This window comes from Camarhynchus parvulus, chromosome 2 (assembly GCF_901933205.1).
Source record: "Camarhynchus parvulus chromosome 2, STF_HiC, whole genome shotgun sequence".
Classification (NCBI taxonomy): domain Eukaryota; kingdom Metazoa; phylum Chordata; class Aves; order Passeriformes; family Thraupidae; genus Camarhynchus; species Camarhynchus parvulus.
Genome location: NC_044572.1, coordinates 90,967,281 through 90,985,371, shown reverse-complemented (window position 1 = coordinate 90,985,371; position 18,091 = coordinate 90,967,281). Strand labels below are relative to the sequence as shown.

Genomic DNA, 18,091 nt, shown 5'->3' with positions numbered 1-18,091 from the left:
ACCCTTCAACTTAAAACCTGTAAATTCCACCATGAGTAAAGAAAGCTTCATTATGGTTGTTCTGTAAAACATGGAGTTGAGGAGAGGATTCCAGTCTGAAGATAAGCTGCAGTTGCTAAACAGCACTGAAGACAAGTTCTTCCTCCAGTGAAGGCACAGATGTGGTGGATTCTGCCTTATGTTCACCAGTGATAAACTTAGCAGTATCCTGATCAGTATTTCAGCTTAATATGTTAAGAAATTGATATGTTTTAACATGTCCCTCCATGCTCAGTATGTGTTAAACATGGATAGGGGTGTGTTTTTTGGATGTATATCTACTGCTGAGTCTTCAAGGAAAAGCCTGGAAATTCTATTCTGACTTACAGACTAAAAGAGAAAATGTTTCAGAAGCCATAATAATAGAAGTATAAGGTGGAACACTATTTCAACACCCTTACTACTTTTGTCTTGGGGAGTTCTTGACATGGTGGAATCTGGCGTGTTTGTTTCCCCTTCACTTCCCTTTTATACTCAAAAGGGAATCTGGTGCTGAGCTTGGGACATCCTTGTTGCTGCTGAGTAGCTGAATTGACAGTGTCTGAAACTGCCTTTTTGTTTTGAAACATGGCTGTTACATTTCTGGCAGTCATTAGGAATGTGTGTGCATTCAGCGCTCTGTAATTCAATATTGAAAGGAAAGGGTTTTTTGGGGAGTTGCTTTGGTTGGGTTTTTTTGTTTATTCATGTGCATAGCTAGTATTTGGAACATAGTTCTTACTAAATAAAATAATCAGGTGGAAGAGATTTCCTGAGACTGATTAGGTGATTTCCTAACTTCCTGATTGAAGCAAGGCTACAACCAGTGCTGGATCATCACTTTCTTGCTGAATCCTTGAATGTGTTGACAGGCAGAGTGTCTTCTGCCTGTGTTTAATATCAGTCTGCAGTTGCTCCTCTGTTCAAAGAGGAATTTTATCCTAATATCTAATCTTTGCACATGAAGCAACTATTCCTGGCTGCTACTTTTTAATGCTTCTGTCAGGTTCCCACAGGGCTGACATTTTGTTGCTGCTGTTCAGGTATCCATGCTATTATGTCTCCTCTTCATCTCTACCAGTCTAAACAAGTCCAGCTCCCAAGCCTGTTCTCATAAATTATTTGCCATTTTGCTGGGCCCCCCTCTACATCCCCCTTGAACTGAACAGGAGTGATAGTAGTCATCCTTACAGGTCTCAGATAATGGGGGATAAGATATTCTGCAGTGACTGCCTGTGCAGTATCTCAGTGTTCCCAAGGTCCCACTCAGCTGAAGCTGTGGCATCAGTTGTATCCCCTAAATTACTGTTGCCTATGAATTTTCTGAGGGTGTTTTATGAATGTCAACATCTGTAACCTGGCTGGGGATGCATCCCTGGGCATTGTGGACCCTGGAATTTGCTCTTTGGGGGATTCTGCTGCTTACTGGACACCAGGAGGATGCTTTGTTGATTGTTTCCCTTTGAGCCTGGCAAACCAGCTGATTTTCGGCTCATTGATCAGTCTGGTATGCTTTAGAGAACATACTATTTTGGTTTGGTTTTGAGATGCTTAAGAAATATATTATTGATAGCATTACAAAGCTACGTGGCTAGTAAGTGTGAATTAAATGTTAGCCTGGGAACATGCTGCTGCTGAATGGGAGAGTCTTCAAGATCAAAACTGCTTTGTTAAACATTTGTGGGCAGCAATGATCTTTACTTCATGCTTTTTCTTTTGTGTAATTAAAAAAAATTCAATCCCCCAATCTGCTACCTTTGGTGACAGCAGCAGCTATCACAACTTGATTTTCAGCTTGACCATATTTGTAAACTAACCACATTAAGGCAGAATGTGCTGAGAACTGCTTCTGGTGCAATTCTCTGTAAATTCACTTTGTTCCTAGAAGTAAACTAAATAAAGCACTTTCTCACATAAGCCTATTTGTATCATACAACATTTGGCCATGTCTGCACATGCTGGACCTGGAATCTTAACTTGAGCTTCAGACACTAATTGAACAATTCTGACATTAAGTAATTGTTCTAATTGGAAAATGCCTGGGGATCTTCTTGCTACCAGATACTTTGAAGCTTTTAACTGAAAAATATGCATAATTTTTTTTAAGAAATCAAGGGAGATATGCTTTCCCATACCCCTTCCATTATATTAATATTGGAGAGTTGTTTGCAAAATGTTTGTAACCTTGATTTTATTTGATTTACAGCTTTGATACCTATCTCTTAATTCCCTGTTTTATGCAGAAAGAGGAAAAAAAATATGTATGCAACACATTTTGTTTGCCATGACTGTAGAAAAGTTTATTACTTCAAAATTAGGAACTATGTGTGCAAATAATTAATAATTTAACTTTCACTTTTATGCGTAGTAATGTATCACCTTATTTTAATCTTGATTGTTGTGACTTACAAAACATTGACAACGTCATTAAAGCACTGTGGTTTGTGTGTGTCTGTGGATTTGAGGGAGAGAAGGGCAAGGGAGAAATTCCAACAGGAGTGTAAGTTCACACCTTAACATTCACTTTGAAGCTCTGAGTGGTTAGGAATAGATACAGACCCCTGTGTAAAAGAAGATGTAGTTTAATGACTATATTAATTGTGTCTGGGACTGTGCTTCAGCTCTGAATGTTTAGACCAGAAGCTTTTGTTGGATATCTGGAACACAGATTGATTGTTGAGCATGATACTGAATAGTTAAAATAATTAAAATAAGTATCCCAATATGAAAAGCACTTAAAAATCAAATAAGCATTGAATATTCTGGTTCTTGTGACATTTGTGTATTTGGTATTTTGTGTTGTTGGAGAAGGGGAGTGGAATGGGAGACTTAGAGCAATGAAGCTAAAAAAGAAAACTATCAAGATGGAATACTGAGCCTATATTAAACTGCAAAATGAAGTTAGTTGTTCAATTCTGTAGTGTGTGTCAATGATCTACTAAGTACTTAATAAAAGCAAATGAGAAGAAGTAATCTGACTGTCAAACTCTTATCCTAGGTTCTTCAGCTCTAATCCAAGTTCCGATGAAGTACCGAGTGCTCAGACGAGGTACCGGAATATAAATGATGCCTTTTTCTGATGCAGCTTTGAAATCAGTGGTTTTATTTCAGTGGTGACTAAATCGGGTGTTTTGATTATGGTCTGGGAAGAAGCAATGCAAGCTGCCAGACATTGGGACCATTGCTTTTCTTCTGTGCATTGGTTAATTTAGGTAAAAAAAAGATCTTAAGAGAATAAGAAGTTACAAGTATTTTTATGGAAAAAATTTCAAACTCGAGACATAGTTTCTGTCTTCATGATTATCTGACAATATCGTAATGAATCTAGCTAGTATTTTTTTAGTTGGTGAAGTTTTCAATAAAAAAATTTGCAGCATGCTCAGAGTACAGTGAAAATATGACAAACCAAAAGCATATAAACCAAGAAAAGCATGGGTTGCTTGCTATTAAGGTGACACTAAGACAAAAGTATTTAGTTGTGTGTTAGCAAACAAGAAGAAAATGGCTGTTACCTTGACCAGACCTGTAGCTTTTTTCTGCATGCATCTTTCCATATTAAGTCCAAAAGATCACATGCCGTTCTCTGTCAGCTTGGGAATAACCAGCTCACACTGAGCTGCTGCACAGGCACACAAATTCATGCATTTAAGTGTTGATGAAAGTCTGTCTGTGGAGATGAATTACTGGGCACCAGCTTGTTACATGTTGACTCTCACCTCAGGTGGAAAAAAACCCCACCAAAACATAGATTTTAAGAAGACTGTGAACTTTTGGTGAAAGTGGGCCATATTGTTGCTGTGGCAGGAGGTGTCCCACAAGGTATTTTGTAGCACTGTTATATTGCAAGAGGTTTTTTATCTAAATGGTGCAACGTAGTGAAGTTTTTCTTTGTGTTCAGCTCTGGAGTTTGACTTGATAGTAGCACAGGCTTATTTCTAATGGCATGAATATTTAAGGATGAATATGAAATTACGTCTTCTTGTGAAGTTTTTTGGGTTTTTTTTAGCCATAACCTGACATCCTAGTGGGAAAGAATACAGTAACAGTTCCATGCTTGTGATATTTCTACTTGTTTGCTCTGATTTGAAGAAACTAGCAGTGTTAATTACTCTTACATGATTCATTGGTCAGTTAGATGTAATTAGGTAGATGAATTCTAGTTCTGCACTTTTTTTTTGCAGATTAAAAATATGCTTTTTAACACTTCATCATGGTCTTTTATAATGCCCAACATTTGAATACACTTAATGTCTCCTTGAGATTGTTTTGCATGTTGTTTTAGCTGAACTCTGCTGGTATTCTAAGCTGAGCAGGAATGCTTTAGAAGTGTTTTAGGCAGAGCAAAAAGCAGGCTATTAAAACTCAGTGAGGAGCAAGATAGAGCCCTGATTGAAACACTGCTAGTTCAGACTCAGTAATATACTGAGTGCGTTTGTGCAGCCTTTGGGCTGCCCAGAGCTCAAAAGGTATTTGCTGTATTAGTGAAAATTGTGGTTTTTGTTAGCCTTAAGGCAGTATAACTCTTGAACTTCAGACTCCAAACAAGCAGTCCCAGAACGCTGTATGAGTGTTAGGCTTTTGATGGGAGGAGGAGGTTGATGGCTTTCTTTTTTTTTCATGAGAACTGACATAGTCTGGGACATGCTATGTATGTGAACTTCATGCCTTTCCTCAGTAAACTGAATTGTGTTAGAAGTCTTGTTTTGCTTATTTGCTTCTTTTCTTAGTGACATTAAATCCTTGTGTATAAAATCATTATGGAAGAGAAAGTGTTGGAAAGTTTTTCTTTGGGGGACTGAGGTCTTGCCTGTTTTCCTTATGCATTTCAGAGTGCAGATGAATTTTGTCACCATTAATCTCCCATTAGAAACTCCTTTAATATCATAGACATTATGTGTAAACTATATAATGTGTAATGTCTCTTTATGTGTATTTTTTACTTCAGTGAAGAGATCATTCACAGGCTACATAACCTGTCTGAAGGATTTTATGAATGATCCCAGAAGAGAAGAGCCTCTAATTGGTATGGTTTTTTGTTCTATAAATTGTATGCCTTTGAATTTGTTACCAAATGGCCTTTTTTTGAAATAGAAGGTGGGATTTTAGTTACTGTTTCATTTTCTGTAAATGTATTTAATAACTTACCTATCTCATACCATTTTAAATTTAGTTTAATGCACTGGGTATTATAAAGACCTCCTTAACTGTTAACTTGTTCCTTAAGGAACCATTTAAGTAAAGAGGCTTTTTCCGGATCACAGAATGGTTGAGGTTGGGAGGGGCCTATGCCTTTCTTAACCCCTGCTCAAGTCCCAGAGGAGGTTGTCTGGGACCATGTCGAATGGCTTTTGAAAATCTCCAGGGTGAAAGTATCTCCTGCTTCAGTTGTGCTGTTGCCTCTTGTCCTGGCACTGGGCACCAGTGAAAACAGCTCCCTCTTTGCACCTTCATCTCAAGTATTTATACACAGTGATGAGATTTCCTCTTGAGGCTGAACAGTTCCAGCTTTCCCAGCCTTTTCTCATAGGAGAGATGCTCTAGTACCATTGTAATTTTCATGGCCCTTCACATGCCCGTGTCTCTTGTACTGTGCAGTCCAGAACTTTACGCAGCATTCCAGAAATGGCTCTACTGGTGCTGAGAGGAGCCTGATGTGAGCACTCCTCCTTGTGCAGCCCAGGATGCTGTCAGCCTTTGCTGGCTCATCTTCAGCTTGCTGTCCACTAGGCCCTTTCCTAACAGTGTTCTTCCTGGCTAGCCAGCCCCCAGCATGCCCTCGTGCTTTTTCTTCTCTGGATGCAGGACTTGGCACTTGCCCTTGTTGATCTGCCTGAGCTTCCTGTCAGCCCAGCTCCAGCTGCTCAGGGTCCCTCTGGATGGCATAACAACCCTCTGGTGTATCTGCGTCCCTCCCAGTTGTGTGTCATCATCAGCCTTGCTGAGGTTGTGCTCTGCATCATCATCCATATCATTAATGAAGGTTTTGAGCAGGACTGGACCCAGTACTGACCCCTGGGGTGCGCTGCTGTCTTCTGGCCTCCAACTGGACTTCATGCCACTGGTGACTTGTCATCAGTCATGGTTCTTTGTGGCTTTCCATTTGGTGGGATATACAGATATTTCTACTTTGTGAGATATTTTTCCTTACTGTCCTTGGCTGTACTGGAAGAAGTGAGATTAATTTTAATGCTTTCTAAGTGCTAGGTTAGAAACTCTTAGGAGAGTAGCAAGGCTGCTTCTCAGTGGCCTTAGTGTTCCAAGTGTGTCATGGTGGCCTAGAGAAATAGGTTCTCTGATGAAGGCCTAAGTAGCAAATTTCCTAGTATTAGCAGAAAATTTCTCTGTTTAGTGCATTGTCTCCACCTAATAAATTGCTAGGCTTTTTAACATTAATACTTTACTATAAGCATTTGTAATAGAAAACACTTAGGTTGCAAGAACAGTTTCAGTTCATTTGGTGATAATTTATTTTCAGAGTTAAGATTTAGCAGTATGATAATATAGCAGGTTTGAGATGGAGTTGAATTTCTTCATAGCAGCCTGTATGTTTTGGATTTGTGCCTGAAGCAGTTTTGATGACACCCCAGTGGTTTTTCCTGTTGCTGAGCAGTGCACCTGCATCAAGACTATTTTGTTATTCTGGGCTCTTACCCTTGAATAAGCTCAGGGTGGGCAAGAGACTGGGAGGTGGCACATCCAGGGCAGTTAACCCAAACTGGCGCAAAGGATATTCTGTACCATGAAATGTTATGTTCAGTAATCACAGTTGAGGTAAAGAAAGAAGAAAGGGGGAAAGCAAGGTTGAACTTCCAAGGTGGCTGTTCAGAGACTGTGGGTGGGTATTGGTCTGCCTATGGGGCAGTAAGCGATGGGTTTTTGCATGTTATTTTTGGGGTTTTGGGGTTTTTTACCCCTCTTTCCTTAACTTATTAAACCGTCTTTTAAGTCCATGAGTTTTGTTGCTTTTGTTCGTCCCGTGTTCTCCCCACCCTGCTGAGGGGTGTGGATGTGAGTGAGCAAGCAGCTATGTGGTTCTTGGCTGCTGGCTGGGATCAACCCATCAAAATACAGAGTACTGGAAATTATGACATAAGGGAACAGCTGCAGGATTTTCCTATTTGTTTTAAACTGCTTTTAAATTTATTATGTTCAAGCTTTTCAGAATAAAATTTTCATGCTAGGTAAGAAGCCTTAAACTTGAAGGTTTCTAAATACTTTAAAGGAATTCTCTCAGTAATTTCTAGAAAAAATTAAGAATATTCCCATTTTCATTCTTGTGATCCTTAAAAGTTTATGGAACATTTTCAGATTGTGAAAGATTCAGTTTTGTGAAGTGATTAATGTCTTTCCTGTGAAGTGATTAATGTCTTTCCTAGATCTGCTTTTACTCAGATACTGTCCAAATTATCTTTGACTAAGTATTTTAAATGCAGTTTTTAAATCTAGACATTTGTAGGGCATTTCCTATTCTCATTCTCTTTCTTAGTTTCTTGAAAAAATATCCCAGACAGGAGTAAAGATGCATTAAATATTTTTGGTGGGCTTTGAAATCTGCCATAGATGGTGTATTTCCTTTCAGAATAAGATATTGGAAAGAGATAAATTTAGCTGATTGGGTAATAAGTCCATAGAAGTGTTGAAGTGGTCCTGAGGGAGTGTCAAATTCTGAAAATAGAATAATTTCACATATTGATTTTGAATTTGATGAGCAGCATTGTAAAGAATACATTTATTTCAGTAGTCTGTAGTAAAATAGAAATATTTGTAACTCTTGCTTTTGCAGGTTTAGAACATGTGGTTGAAGTCAGATTTGAAGGAAGAAGAGAGCCACGTTACGAGTGCAGGCTGTGTGGGTGTAATTCAGAGGTGGCGCCTATGATAGAACATCTTAGTGGATATAAACACAGAAGAGAATACATTGTGAGTAATTTTGATGCATTTTGATCAAAACTTCTTTATGATACTCCCTTATTTTTTTTTCTAAATAATTAGATCATTTGAAGTTTAAACCCCCATATAATAAATTGCCAGTATAGTTGACTCTATCTGGGTCAGGCCAGCATGAAGAGCTCTGATGATATGGGCTGTTGAGGCAGTGCAGTCCAGGGCTGCCTGTCTGTTTCAGCTCCAAAGTCTGTTCCTAAGTGTTTAGATTGCTTTCAGGATCAGGTTCCAAAAACAATGGGATTCTTTTTTATTCCCCAGCATGTCCATAGAATTGCTGGATTTGGTACAGAGGGTGTTTCCTTCTGGTAGCAAGCTTTGCATGGTATCCATTTTTTGTTTTGAAGACTACTTTAGTAACTTTAAAATTTGAGTAGATATGTTGCAGAGAAGAAATTAGTTCATAATATTCAAATCAATGTTTACCAGTCTTTTGGAAGCTTGTCCAGAAGGTGAAATGTGTAAATTTTTTAATACTGTAATATATTTTGATATTAACCTTTTCAAGCTGGTTTTGTTTACAGTCTAAAGAATTTCCAGATAAAATAAGGAAAAAACCAAAAGATACAAAAGAATGCAAAGTCTCGTTTTTCAAACGAATAGCAGGAGAGCTGGAGAAGAGTGAAGGATTAAAAATGTATAAGGTAATTGGAAGTAAATGTAAAATTTCTCTTCATGTGTCTTTTATCAGTGCTTTTATGTTTAATAGAGTAAATTTTAAAAGTACTGCAGGCAAAACCTCTTAAATTTTCTGTGTGTTTCTAGGAAGTGTAATAGTGAGTTGAGCTAAGGCTTACCTTTAGGTTGCCCTGAAAGATCCAGGGAAAAGAACAGTAGTATTGAAATTAATCTGAAAAAAGCCAAAGCTTTATATTTTTAAGGTTTTAGATGTTTTAAATTGAAACTTGTTCAGTCTGAATTCAGTGATTCAGAAATTTTATTACTTTAACTTCAATAATTTTTAATTTTTGCAACTTAAATATTTTCAAATGTAAGCAATTTTTTTCTCAAATTTAATTTATATTTACAGAAGTCTATATCTGTGTGTGAGGAATTTAATTCAATTTAATTATGTTGGCATAAATAAAAGTACTTGTTCCTTTCCTAAAGGCAGTTGCAGTAGGTACTGTTTTATGAAATTTTAGTCAGAAAGTCTAATAAGAACCTTTTTATATTTTTAGACGGAAGGTTACACAAGACCAGCTACCTCATGTAAGTGTGTGAATTTCTTGAATATAGTAGATGTGATGTAATTGATATTTGGCCTAATTTGACTTACTAGTTGAACTGAAAGGGTTTGACTGATGTAAAACATTCAATTTGTAATACCACAGAATGTTTTCAGAGATTTTTCTGGTTTTTGTGATTTTGAAGTGATGAAAGAAGGAAATTGCCAGACTTCCAGTCTTCCTTAGATTTTTTTAACTTCTTGGTTCCGGGAAGTATTTATGATAACTGCAGTAATTTGCTCATCAAGGAAAGTAAAAAAGTATGGAAAAGTGGTACTTGATGGCTTTCTCTGAATAAGCTGATAAAGTCTCCTCCACCTCATTTACATCATCAGAAGACTTATGCTAAATCACTGGTGAAAGTGGAAATTACCATTCTTTAGCAAATCCATTGGAACAAGTGATGGAAACCAAACCCACAAACATAAACCCAGCATCTTCCCTCATACAGTATGGCTGAGTTACATCTTTTGTTACTGTAGGTGTGCTATAGATCCTTAATGATGCCAGTCCGGAGGAATACCTCCTTGCTACCTTTTGACCCTAATGTTAATATCAGAAGGAAGGTGGGTTTGATTGAAGTGGGTGAAGGTTTCAAAGATCTACAGATTGGTCAACGTGAGTCCCGCTGTAGGAGCCTACCACAGCAGTACTTTTTTTTTCTTCTTTTTATTGGTCATTGGTGGCTTCTGTGGCTTGTACTTTTGAATGTTGGTCTGCAAAACAAGGTGGCAGAAATATTTTCAATTTCTGTGTCTCTTGCGAAGAAGATGGAATGTCAGCCACTAATTAGCTGAGTAATTCTCAGTTCAGAATCAACTGACATCAGTCAAGTCAGCAGACTTCTGTAGAAGTGGAAGACATGGTCAAATATCAATCTGGAACATCAAAAAAAGTGATCCCACACAGATCATATCCTGCCCAACAGGATATGAAACTCTGAAAAAATGAACATGAGGGAAGTTACCTGCAAAAGCATTGTGCCTTTCAAGATAAAGGTTTGTTCTGGTCAGGTGATAAGGTCAACATCAAGTGAATTCCAAAAAAAAACCCCTCTGGTTCTTTAGAAGGAAATCGTGGTTACTGGGTTAGCAGCAGTAAGTAACTTTAGACTAGATCATGTTGGCAAATGTCAAAACTCTCCTCTGACAGTAAGGATGACTTTGGGGATATAATTAAGAAAGGCTGCTAGTACACAGGTATGAGTGATGAAATGGACATTAACAGCTCCATCAGCATGTGTTAACTGTGTTAATGGGAACTGGTTAACATGGCAACACAAGGCTTTTGGCCTTGTCTTGTAGGGCCAAAGGTGTCACTTGTGCAGAGAATTATTACATGTCCTGTTGCTTATCCTGGAGCACGATGCTTAAGAAGTGAGAAGTTATGTACCCTGCAGTAGCTGGTTCTCTGAAGCATAGTTACTGTTTTAGACTGCCTTGTTTTTGCTGAGCTTTCCCTCCCTCCCTCCTCATGCTTATACACTGATAGAGATGAGATGATCACACATTCCAACCCCTATAACTTCTTGTTAGAAACTTAGGTATTGTATGTACAGCTTTTAGGTTCACTGGTATTTACTTGGAAAAAACCCACATGCAGACCTTGTAACTTTTTTTCATGGAGGAAACAGGCCCACCTCAGTTTATTCCATACAGCCTTCTTGTGTGGGGTTCAGCTGCCTGAGCACAGGTGCTGTAGGGTACCCTGCAGAGCCTTTAGGGCATGGGACTCCCACAGACTTTTCAGCAAGGATGCCTGCTGGTTTCTAAGATGGGTGTGTGTGCCATTTGCTGCTGAATCTTACCCTTTACAGAAACCACAGCCACTTCACAGCTAGTAACTGTTCTGTTTGTGTAATGCTTCTGTTGCAGAAATACAGTGCAAACCTTGTAATGTTGCTAATAATTCTTTTTTATTTTCTAGCCCCATTGAAGAAGAAATCAAGGTGAGAGTACTACCTGCACAGGAGAATCAAAACAGAATTTTAAATCTGTTTTTCTGTAGCAAACATCATGACATATAGGAAAACATTTTATATTGTCTTTCCACTGTACTTACTCCTCTTCTTTAAATTGTTCCTTTTTGTCTGTGAGGAAGTAGCAGCTATGACTTTTGAAATACTGCACTCAAAAAGTAATTGCAATTAAAATTTCAAGCTGCTTCCATTCTCTGTGGGATATCATTGGCTGAGTAAGTTTTATAAACAGCTGTTTATATAGGAAGAAAAAGCACAACTCGCCATTTTTTTAATCATGTCCTTTAGCTGATTTGTAAAGAAGTTCATCTGCACTACTGGTCTCTTTGAGAGTCAGTCAGAATAAGGACCTTTACAGCATATTTAAAACACTGTTATTTCTTAGAGAAAGATATCCAGTATTGGTAAGTGATAAAAATTTGGAAACTGAAATATTTTGAGTAAACTTAGTGTTTTCGTAATTTTTAGAATGCATCTTAATACTATATTTTTTTTTCTTTTAAGGTGGGAAGATGATTATAAGCAAGAGGTATGTAGAGGCAGTAACTCCACACAGGAGTTCACATACTCACAAGTTCTCATTTTGTAGCAATTTCTTTATGCTTGTTTTTATTTTTTTTTCTGGAAAAATGCTTATTCTTTGGCTTTATTTAGTATTTTATTAATATTCTTGCAGAAGCAATTGACCTAATGAGTCAGGGTTTTGTGTTCATCACAGCAGAGGGGAAGAGAATACAGTACATTCACCTTAGCTCTCATAAATCCTGTTCAGAGCCACTGAGAGTCTCAGAGCCAGTGTTTCCGGGCCAGGTCTCCCAGCCTGTGCTGCAGTCTCCCCTTCCCTGTCTTCTCCCTCTTCAGATCAAGACTATTCTATACTGAAAGTTTGGTTTAAATCTTAAGATATATCTAAAGATTTACAATCCCTTTTTCTAACTCAGAGGTGACATTCAAAATGATTACTGAAGTGTCTGTCCTGATTAGCTCTGGAAACAAACACTGAGAAGTGCCTTGTTTTTATCTTAGTGGCAGAGTTGGTTGTGTGGGCCTCAGGCTGGTCAGGTACTGTGCTAAATGCAGCTGAGCACTTGACTTTTTTAACATGATTTTGCTCCTGAGTGAGGAAAGGCTGGGAAAGATAGCTCCTGTAGGTGTGTGGCTTGGATGTGAAATGTGTTCTTCCTGGTATTGGAAGGAAAGCAGTTGTGTTTGTGTAGCTGCTACCAAACTGATACTGAAGATCTAAGGTTACATGTTTATGGCTCTGACCTAAAATTATCTTTTCTTTGTGTTGACTTTTGTTGTTGGATAAAAGATTAAAATATCTCGTTCTGTACAAGATGATGCAACAACTGCTGTAAAATTCAGTCTTCTAAATTTTTTTCCCCCTATTTTTCAATCCTACAGAACGATCCTGTTCGGAAACAGAAAGCTCTGGAGTTCTTGGTACGTATGTAAAATAATTGTGATGAGAGTTGGGATGTTTCACCAGTACCATGCAGTGATTATTGTTTGAAGTGGCCTCTGATTATTGATCAAACTCACTTGACTGCAACATTAATTTCTATTTTAGTGGACTCTGCCCTCAAAAGTTAGTGCAGCTGTAGCTTAGCTCAGAGCAATTGGCTGGATTAAATGTGAGCTCTCAGCCTGTTCTGTGGATGACTCTCCTCTTTGCTGAGGAGCCACCCTGACAAGCAGTGTTAATTAGCAGCACTGGTGGTGCTCAGGTGCTGCTGGCTGGCCATATCTAATGGGATTGTTGATAATGCTGAGCAAGAGGAGCCAGTCTGGTCTGGCTGCCAGAGAGAGCACAGCTGCTGGTCTTGTAGTGATTGGGGAAAGTTTATCAGTTCTGTTGCTGTTGACAGTGACATAGTAAGCCTCATTTTGTCTTTTGGGTTTATGAAAATATCTGACTTTTACTCTGTGAAAGTAATGTTCTGTGCCTAAGGCAATTGGAATGTTTCATTTGAGTTTGAATTGTGTTTATGCACTGAAATCAGAAGTAGAATGTTTTGAAATGAGTGCTTCATGTCTTGCACACGGTGGTTACTTGTGACTTCAGAAAGAGAGAGAAAAAGCAAGTCTTAAGGGATAATTAGTAAACTACAAAAAAACTTGGTAGTTAATTGACTTTTATGTACAGGAATCACAGCTATTCCTTACAAAAGACTGCCTATATTCTTTTAACTTGCTGTAATCACTTATAAATTCATTTACTTAGTAATCAGCCTGAAGCTTATTATTTATTCAATTTTCTACACAGATAATATAAATTTAGGACTTGTGCCATTCTCTGTCTGCAACAAAATTTTTATGGACTTGACGGTACAGGAGTGGCACAGAAATCCAAGTTTATGTTTTACCTTTTATCAGGCCATAATTATGCTCGCAATTTTATTTTTTGATATTTTTGGATACATTTATCATATATGCCATATGTTAACCAATAGTATAAATTTGGTTATACAAAAATCAAAGTATAACTTTGATCTGTTTGTGTATTTGACCCTTTGGCATCCTAATGACCAATTCTAACCATGTTTTTTGACAGGAGACTTTTCACATCACCTCAGACTCAGAAGCAACACTTGTTGTTCGCATTACACAGGAACTCATGGAGGCTTTGAAGGCCTTTTGTGAAAAGAAAGCAGCAGTAAGTAACTTAATCTTGTCCAGAATTGTTTTACTATTGGGAGGAAATGAGTGGTTAAACTCACTGTATTAACACCCTGCCAACCTGTAGCAGTTCAGGCATGGTCAAAACCTCCAGTTAAATGTACTTTAATTTTCTTCTTTTACAATTTTTAAATAACAAAGATATTAATTACATAGCACATTTCTCTTAGTATTCCATCATCATGTATCTGTTTTGGCTTTTTTTGTGTGTGTGTTCTATTCTGGGCATCATTTTGCTTCTCAATGACAGGTTGTCACCCTTTTTGTGGTGGTCCCTTGCTTGTTAGCTTTTGTTCTAAGATCATTGAGGCTTTAAGTGCCACCCAAATGTGCCACTTTTTTCTTTTGTGGTCCTGTGAGTAGGCCTGTCTTTCTCATAACTTGTAGCTTTGCTCTCAGTTGGGAGTTTTAATCTGTTAAGATTAAGGTAGGCAAGATGTTCTTGACTATATGTTGGTCCTTACAAGCCTCCATAGCTTCTTTGCAAAGAGGTTGACTACCCATGGAAAAAGGAATTTGAAGAAGGACCTGAATCTGTGAAGAAATGATTAATCACTCTGGCAGCTACTGGTTCACAAAATTCAGGATTTATTTTTTTTCTGAAAGCTGTTTCAGACTCAATTGTATATTCCATGTCAGGTGAGCTGCAGTAACTATCTCTGTGCAATTGCTGCCACCAGCACCAGTTAAATGTTGTTTCTGCTGCTTAATCGCTCAGCTGGGCCTTCCATTCTGCATTCCCCAGATGGAGGCAGGATTTGCATATGCAGCAGTTTTATATTTTAGCCAGGTGATGATAAGAGAGACAAGGCAATAAATTTGAAACAGGAGACATTGTCTTCACCAGAGACCTCCTTCTGTTCTCGAGGAAAGTATCTCTTCAAATAACACTGGAAAATAGTGGTGCAATGTGGTAACAACACACCCCTCACATGGACTTTCCTATCACTTGAAACTGTACTTTGCTAACTTTCTATGGGAAATTTGTTGCTTTTTAGAATTTGTAAAGTTCTTAAATTCTTGCATTTGCAAACAGACATTCTGACCTTTTGCTTTACCTAGGATAATTACACCAACAGTTTAGGCCCACTGGTGCCAGTACCTCAAGATGAATTTCCAGAAAGGCAAAGCATCCCAGAACACTATGGGCCAGATGTAGAATACAAAGGTAATTTATTTTTTTTCCTACTAGTTTGTTTACTCTGGAGCCTGCACAGATTGTGAAAATTTACTTTTATGGCCAGCCATAGTGCTTCTTAGCTGGTGTACTGTGTCTGTGCCCTCTGAGTCAGTTCAGGATATAATTTTCTGGAGCTTTAATGACTTAACTGTCTGAAAACATCCCTGTCTCACTGAACAGTGTTATGTTAAGGTTATGGAAATTCAAGCAGTAACCCTTCCTGATCTATTTACTATTAGAATTTTTGGGTAAAAAAATGCAAAACTCAGTTAAGACATAAAGGCAGGAAATGGGAAAAGAACAGAAGTACACATCATAAAATCTCAAAGTAGTTGTGTTTGCAGCTGGTATTTTAATATTTTGCTAACTTTAAGTACCCCTTATTTATTCAGGAAGTTCTGACTGGAATCAAGGTTTTTTGTCTCAGTATGAAGAGTGTTCTGAAGATGCTTCTTTTGCTCCTGCTCACCCCAACAGTTACCAAGAAGATAATGGATCATCCTCCTGTCATCTGACACCTGACAACTTTGCAAGTGTGTCTCTGCTCGGGGACTCTCCTGCTGTTGAGCCTGATATTCCTGCCAGTGGTGTCAGCCAATGGCTGAGACAGCTCAGAAACTCCGCGCCCTCCATGAATTTGGCTCCTGGGGCCTCTTCATACCAGAGCAGCCCAGTGAAGGAGTACTCAGCAGAATACATATCCAGTGATGTGCAAGGAAATGAGCTCTGTGATAACAGACTCTCATTTGGCAGAGAAAATACAAAATGGAGCAATCAACAAGTGTGTACCAAAGCAAGGCATATAAGTGACCAAGAATTATCCTATCCCAATTATTCTGCTTTATATCCTTCATCTGGAAGATACTTTACAAATTATGCTTCACAAAACTATTCCTCTTACAAGAACTATGAGTCTGTTAATACTTGTACATCTTCTGCAATTTCTACTGTTTCAGGAAGAGGTGGATCCAGGTGGCACCAGGACACTAGGTGGAATGAGTGGAATGAGGACTATAGGTGGAACGAGGATTCTAGCTGGAAGCAGGAATCTAGGTGTCAAGAATTCAGGTATCAGAAATCAGGCTACCAGACAGACTGGAGTTCACATCAGGACTCATTTTCTGGCAGTGGTTCGTACCAAGATCACCAGCAGTTCAGAAGCTCAGAAGAGATGTTTGATGGAGCTGATGTTGGTCTTGCTCCCAGTGCTGTGAACAAACTTCTAGGAAAGGATGTACCTACAATGACCAGGATGCTCAAGCAGTTGGCTCCATATTACCCAGCGCTTCAAAGTAAGATGGTGATTAGTTTCCATCATGTGAAATGAGTTACTGTAACATAAGCAGGAGATTGCAGGTTGCAGAGATGGGATGAGCTGTTCAGGGGAGTCAAGCTCATTTTGCTTAGATCTGTATCAGCTGAAGAAAGGCATTGTTGCTTCTCTGAGGACACCGTGCCTCTTGGCAACTGGATGGAGCAGTGAGTGGGAGGAGGTTTTGATAGTGCAAAAATTTCCTGAATTGAAAGGTTTGTCCTAGGTCATCTTTCTAACTAGCAGTTTGTATCATGAGTTGTACTGGTGGATTTGCAATGATGGGAGGGGAATGTATTGGCATAAAGAAAGAAATACTGGAATGCATGCAGAACCAAGCCTGGATGGCATTATAACAGATAATCCAAATGAGTCAAAACCCATTGGGATAACAAGAGAAACATTATCAAAGAGATGGTTCATTAAGGTCAATTTCTTTTTTCCAGTTACTGTAGAAATAGTCATTAATGTTGAGAATAGTGATATACTATTCAAAATGAGAGTTTCTCCTTTGGAAATAGATTATAAGAGGGGCTTAAAGAGAAGTGGGCATATGCTACCGCATAGCTGTCATTGGGCATGAGTTTGGACAAATGCAAACTATGCTTCTGGTACTACAATTAGTTAATTAATAAGGTAGCTACTTAATGGTAAAACTTTCATATTCACATTCTCTATGTTGTATTATGGAAATAATATGAGATAGAAGTAACTCTAAATGTCTTTATTGCCCCTTTCCAGAAGTAAATATTCAGACATTCGTCAATGTGCTAATAGAAGCTAGAGAGAAAGATTAAGGAGCAACAGCTGAACTGGAAACAGATGAAGAGACTTGAGAATCTCCATCACTTGGCTTTCAGGAAAGAGACTGCATTTAACTGTGTTTGACTGGCTTGGGAGAGGTAAAGAGAGGTAGGGTTTAAGTTTTTAACATGTGAAATATAGCTGGAACATGAACTTGCACATAATGGGTGAACATACTATTTTGTTTAAGCTTTTTTGTAATGTATTTGTTATATCTTAGTATACTTCAGGAAAAAAGATCTTTTGTTATTTTTTGAAAATATGTTAAAATTACTCTGTCAGCAAAAAGCTAATAATCCTTTTAGTACCCTTCTCAATTCAGAAGAGAAAGAAAGGTTTACTTTTATGCTACCTACTTAGGAAGAATATTAATTGAAAATACAGGTTTACTTTTCTTCACACAAATGTAAGGCCATTTCCATTAATTTGAGGCTTTATAATTAGCATATTTTTAGAAATTGATACACTACATTTCTGTTTAGACAAAGAAAGGAGAATGTCACAGCATAGGTATTCTCTCTATGTTAATGTGATGCTATATGAGGAAAATGTAATTTCTACTAGAGGACTGGTATGTAACAGGGCATATCAGTTTGCAGAGTAAGAAATGGTGTGAAATATATGCAAAATTTTAAATAATGTTGTTCAAAATGAAATAATTGCAAATTATCGTAAAAACTCATTTGGTGGATCAACCCATGCTAAAATAACAATTCTTGATTCTTTCTACTGGCAAAAGCATATTAAGAAATAGTAGAACCCATAAGGCAATCGGATAAAATAACAAAAAACAAACAAAATGTTGTACTAACTGAGTAGTACTTACCAGTTCATGAGGTGTATCAGAGCCACATGCTCATGAATGCCTGGCTTTAGATATCTGCTCTATGTAATTAAAACCAGTTACATGGAGCTGAAGAAAAGAAGTAAAGTGAGACAGTTTA

General features: G+C 38.0%; 1 protein-coding gene across 4 annotated transcripts in view; it reads left to right on the top strand.

The window, feature by feature from the left end:
- The window catches only part of LOC115916761, a 28,149-nt gene extending 10,058 nt beyond the window's left edge, over nt 1–18,091 (top strand). For all 4 annotated transcript variants that reach the window (XM_030970503.1, XM_030970510.1, XM_030970517.1 and 1 more), the window contains 12 exons: nt 3,017–3,067; nt 4,964–5,041; nt 7,802–7,938; nt 8,487–8,606; nt 9,144–9,174; nt 11,118–11,139; nt 11,674–11,698; nt 12,577–12,615; nt 13,727–13,828; nt 14,914–15,019; nt 15,424–16,323; nt 17,085–18,091. In XM_030970503.1, the coding sequence (XP_030826363.1) occupies nt 3,017–3,067; nt 4,964–5,041; nt 7,802–7,938; nt 8,487–8,606; nt 9,144–9,174; nt 11,118–11,139; nt 11,674–11,698; nt 12,577–12,615; nt 13,727–13,828; nt 14,914–15,019; nt 15,424–16,323; nt 17,085–17,140 (1,667 nt within the window). In that variant the 3' untranslated portion in view covers nt 17,141–18,091. The remainder of the gene's footprint in view (nt 1–3,016; nt 3,068–4,963; nt 5,042–7,801; nt 7,939–8,486; nt 8,607–9,143; nt 9,175–11,117; nt 11,140–11,673; nt 11,699–12,576; nt 12,616–13,726; nt 13,829–14,913; nt 15,020–15,423; nt 16,324–17,084) is intronic.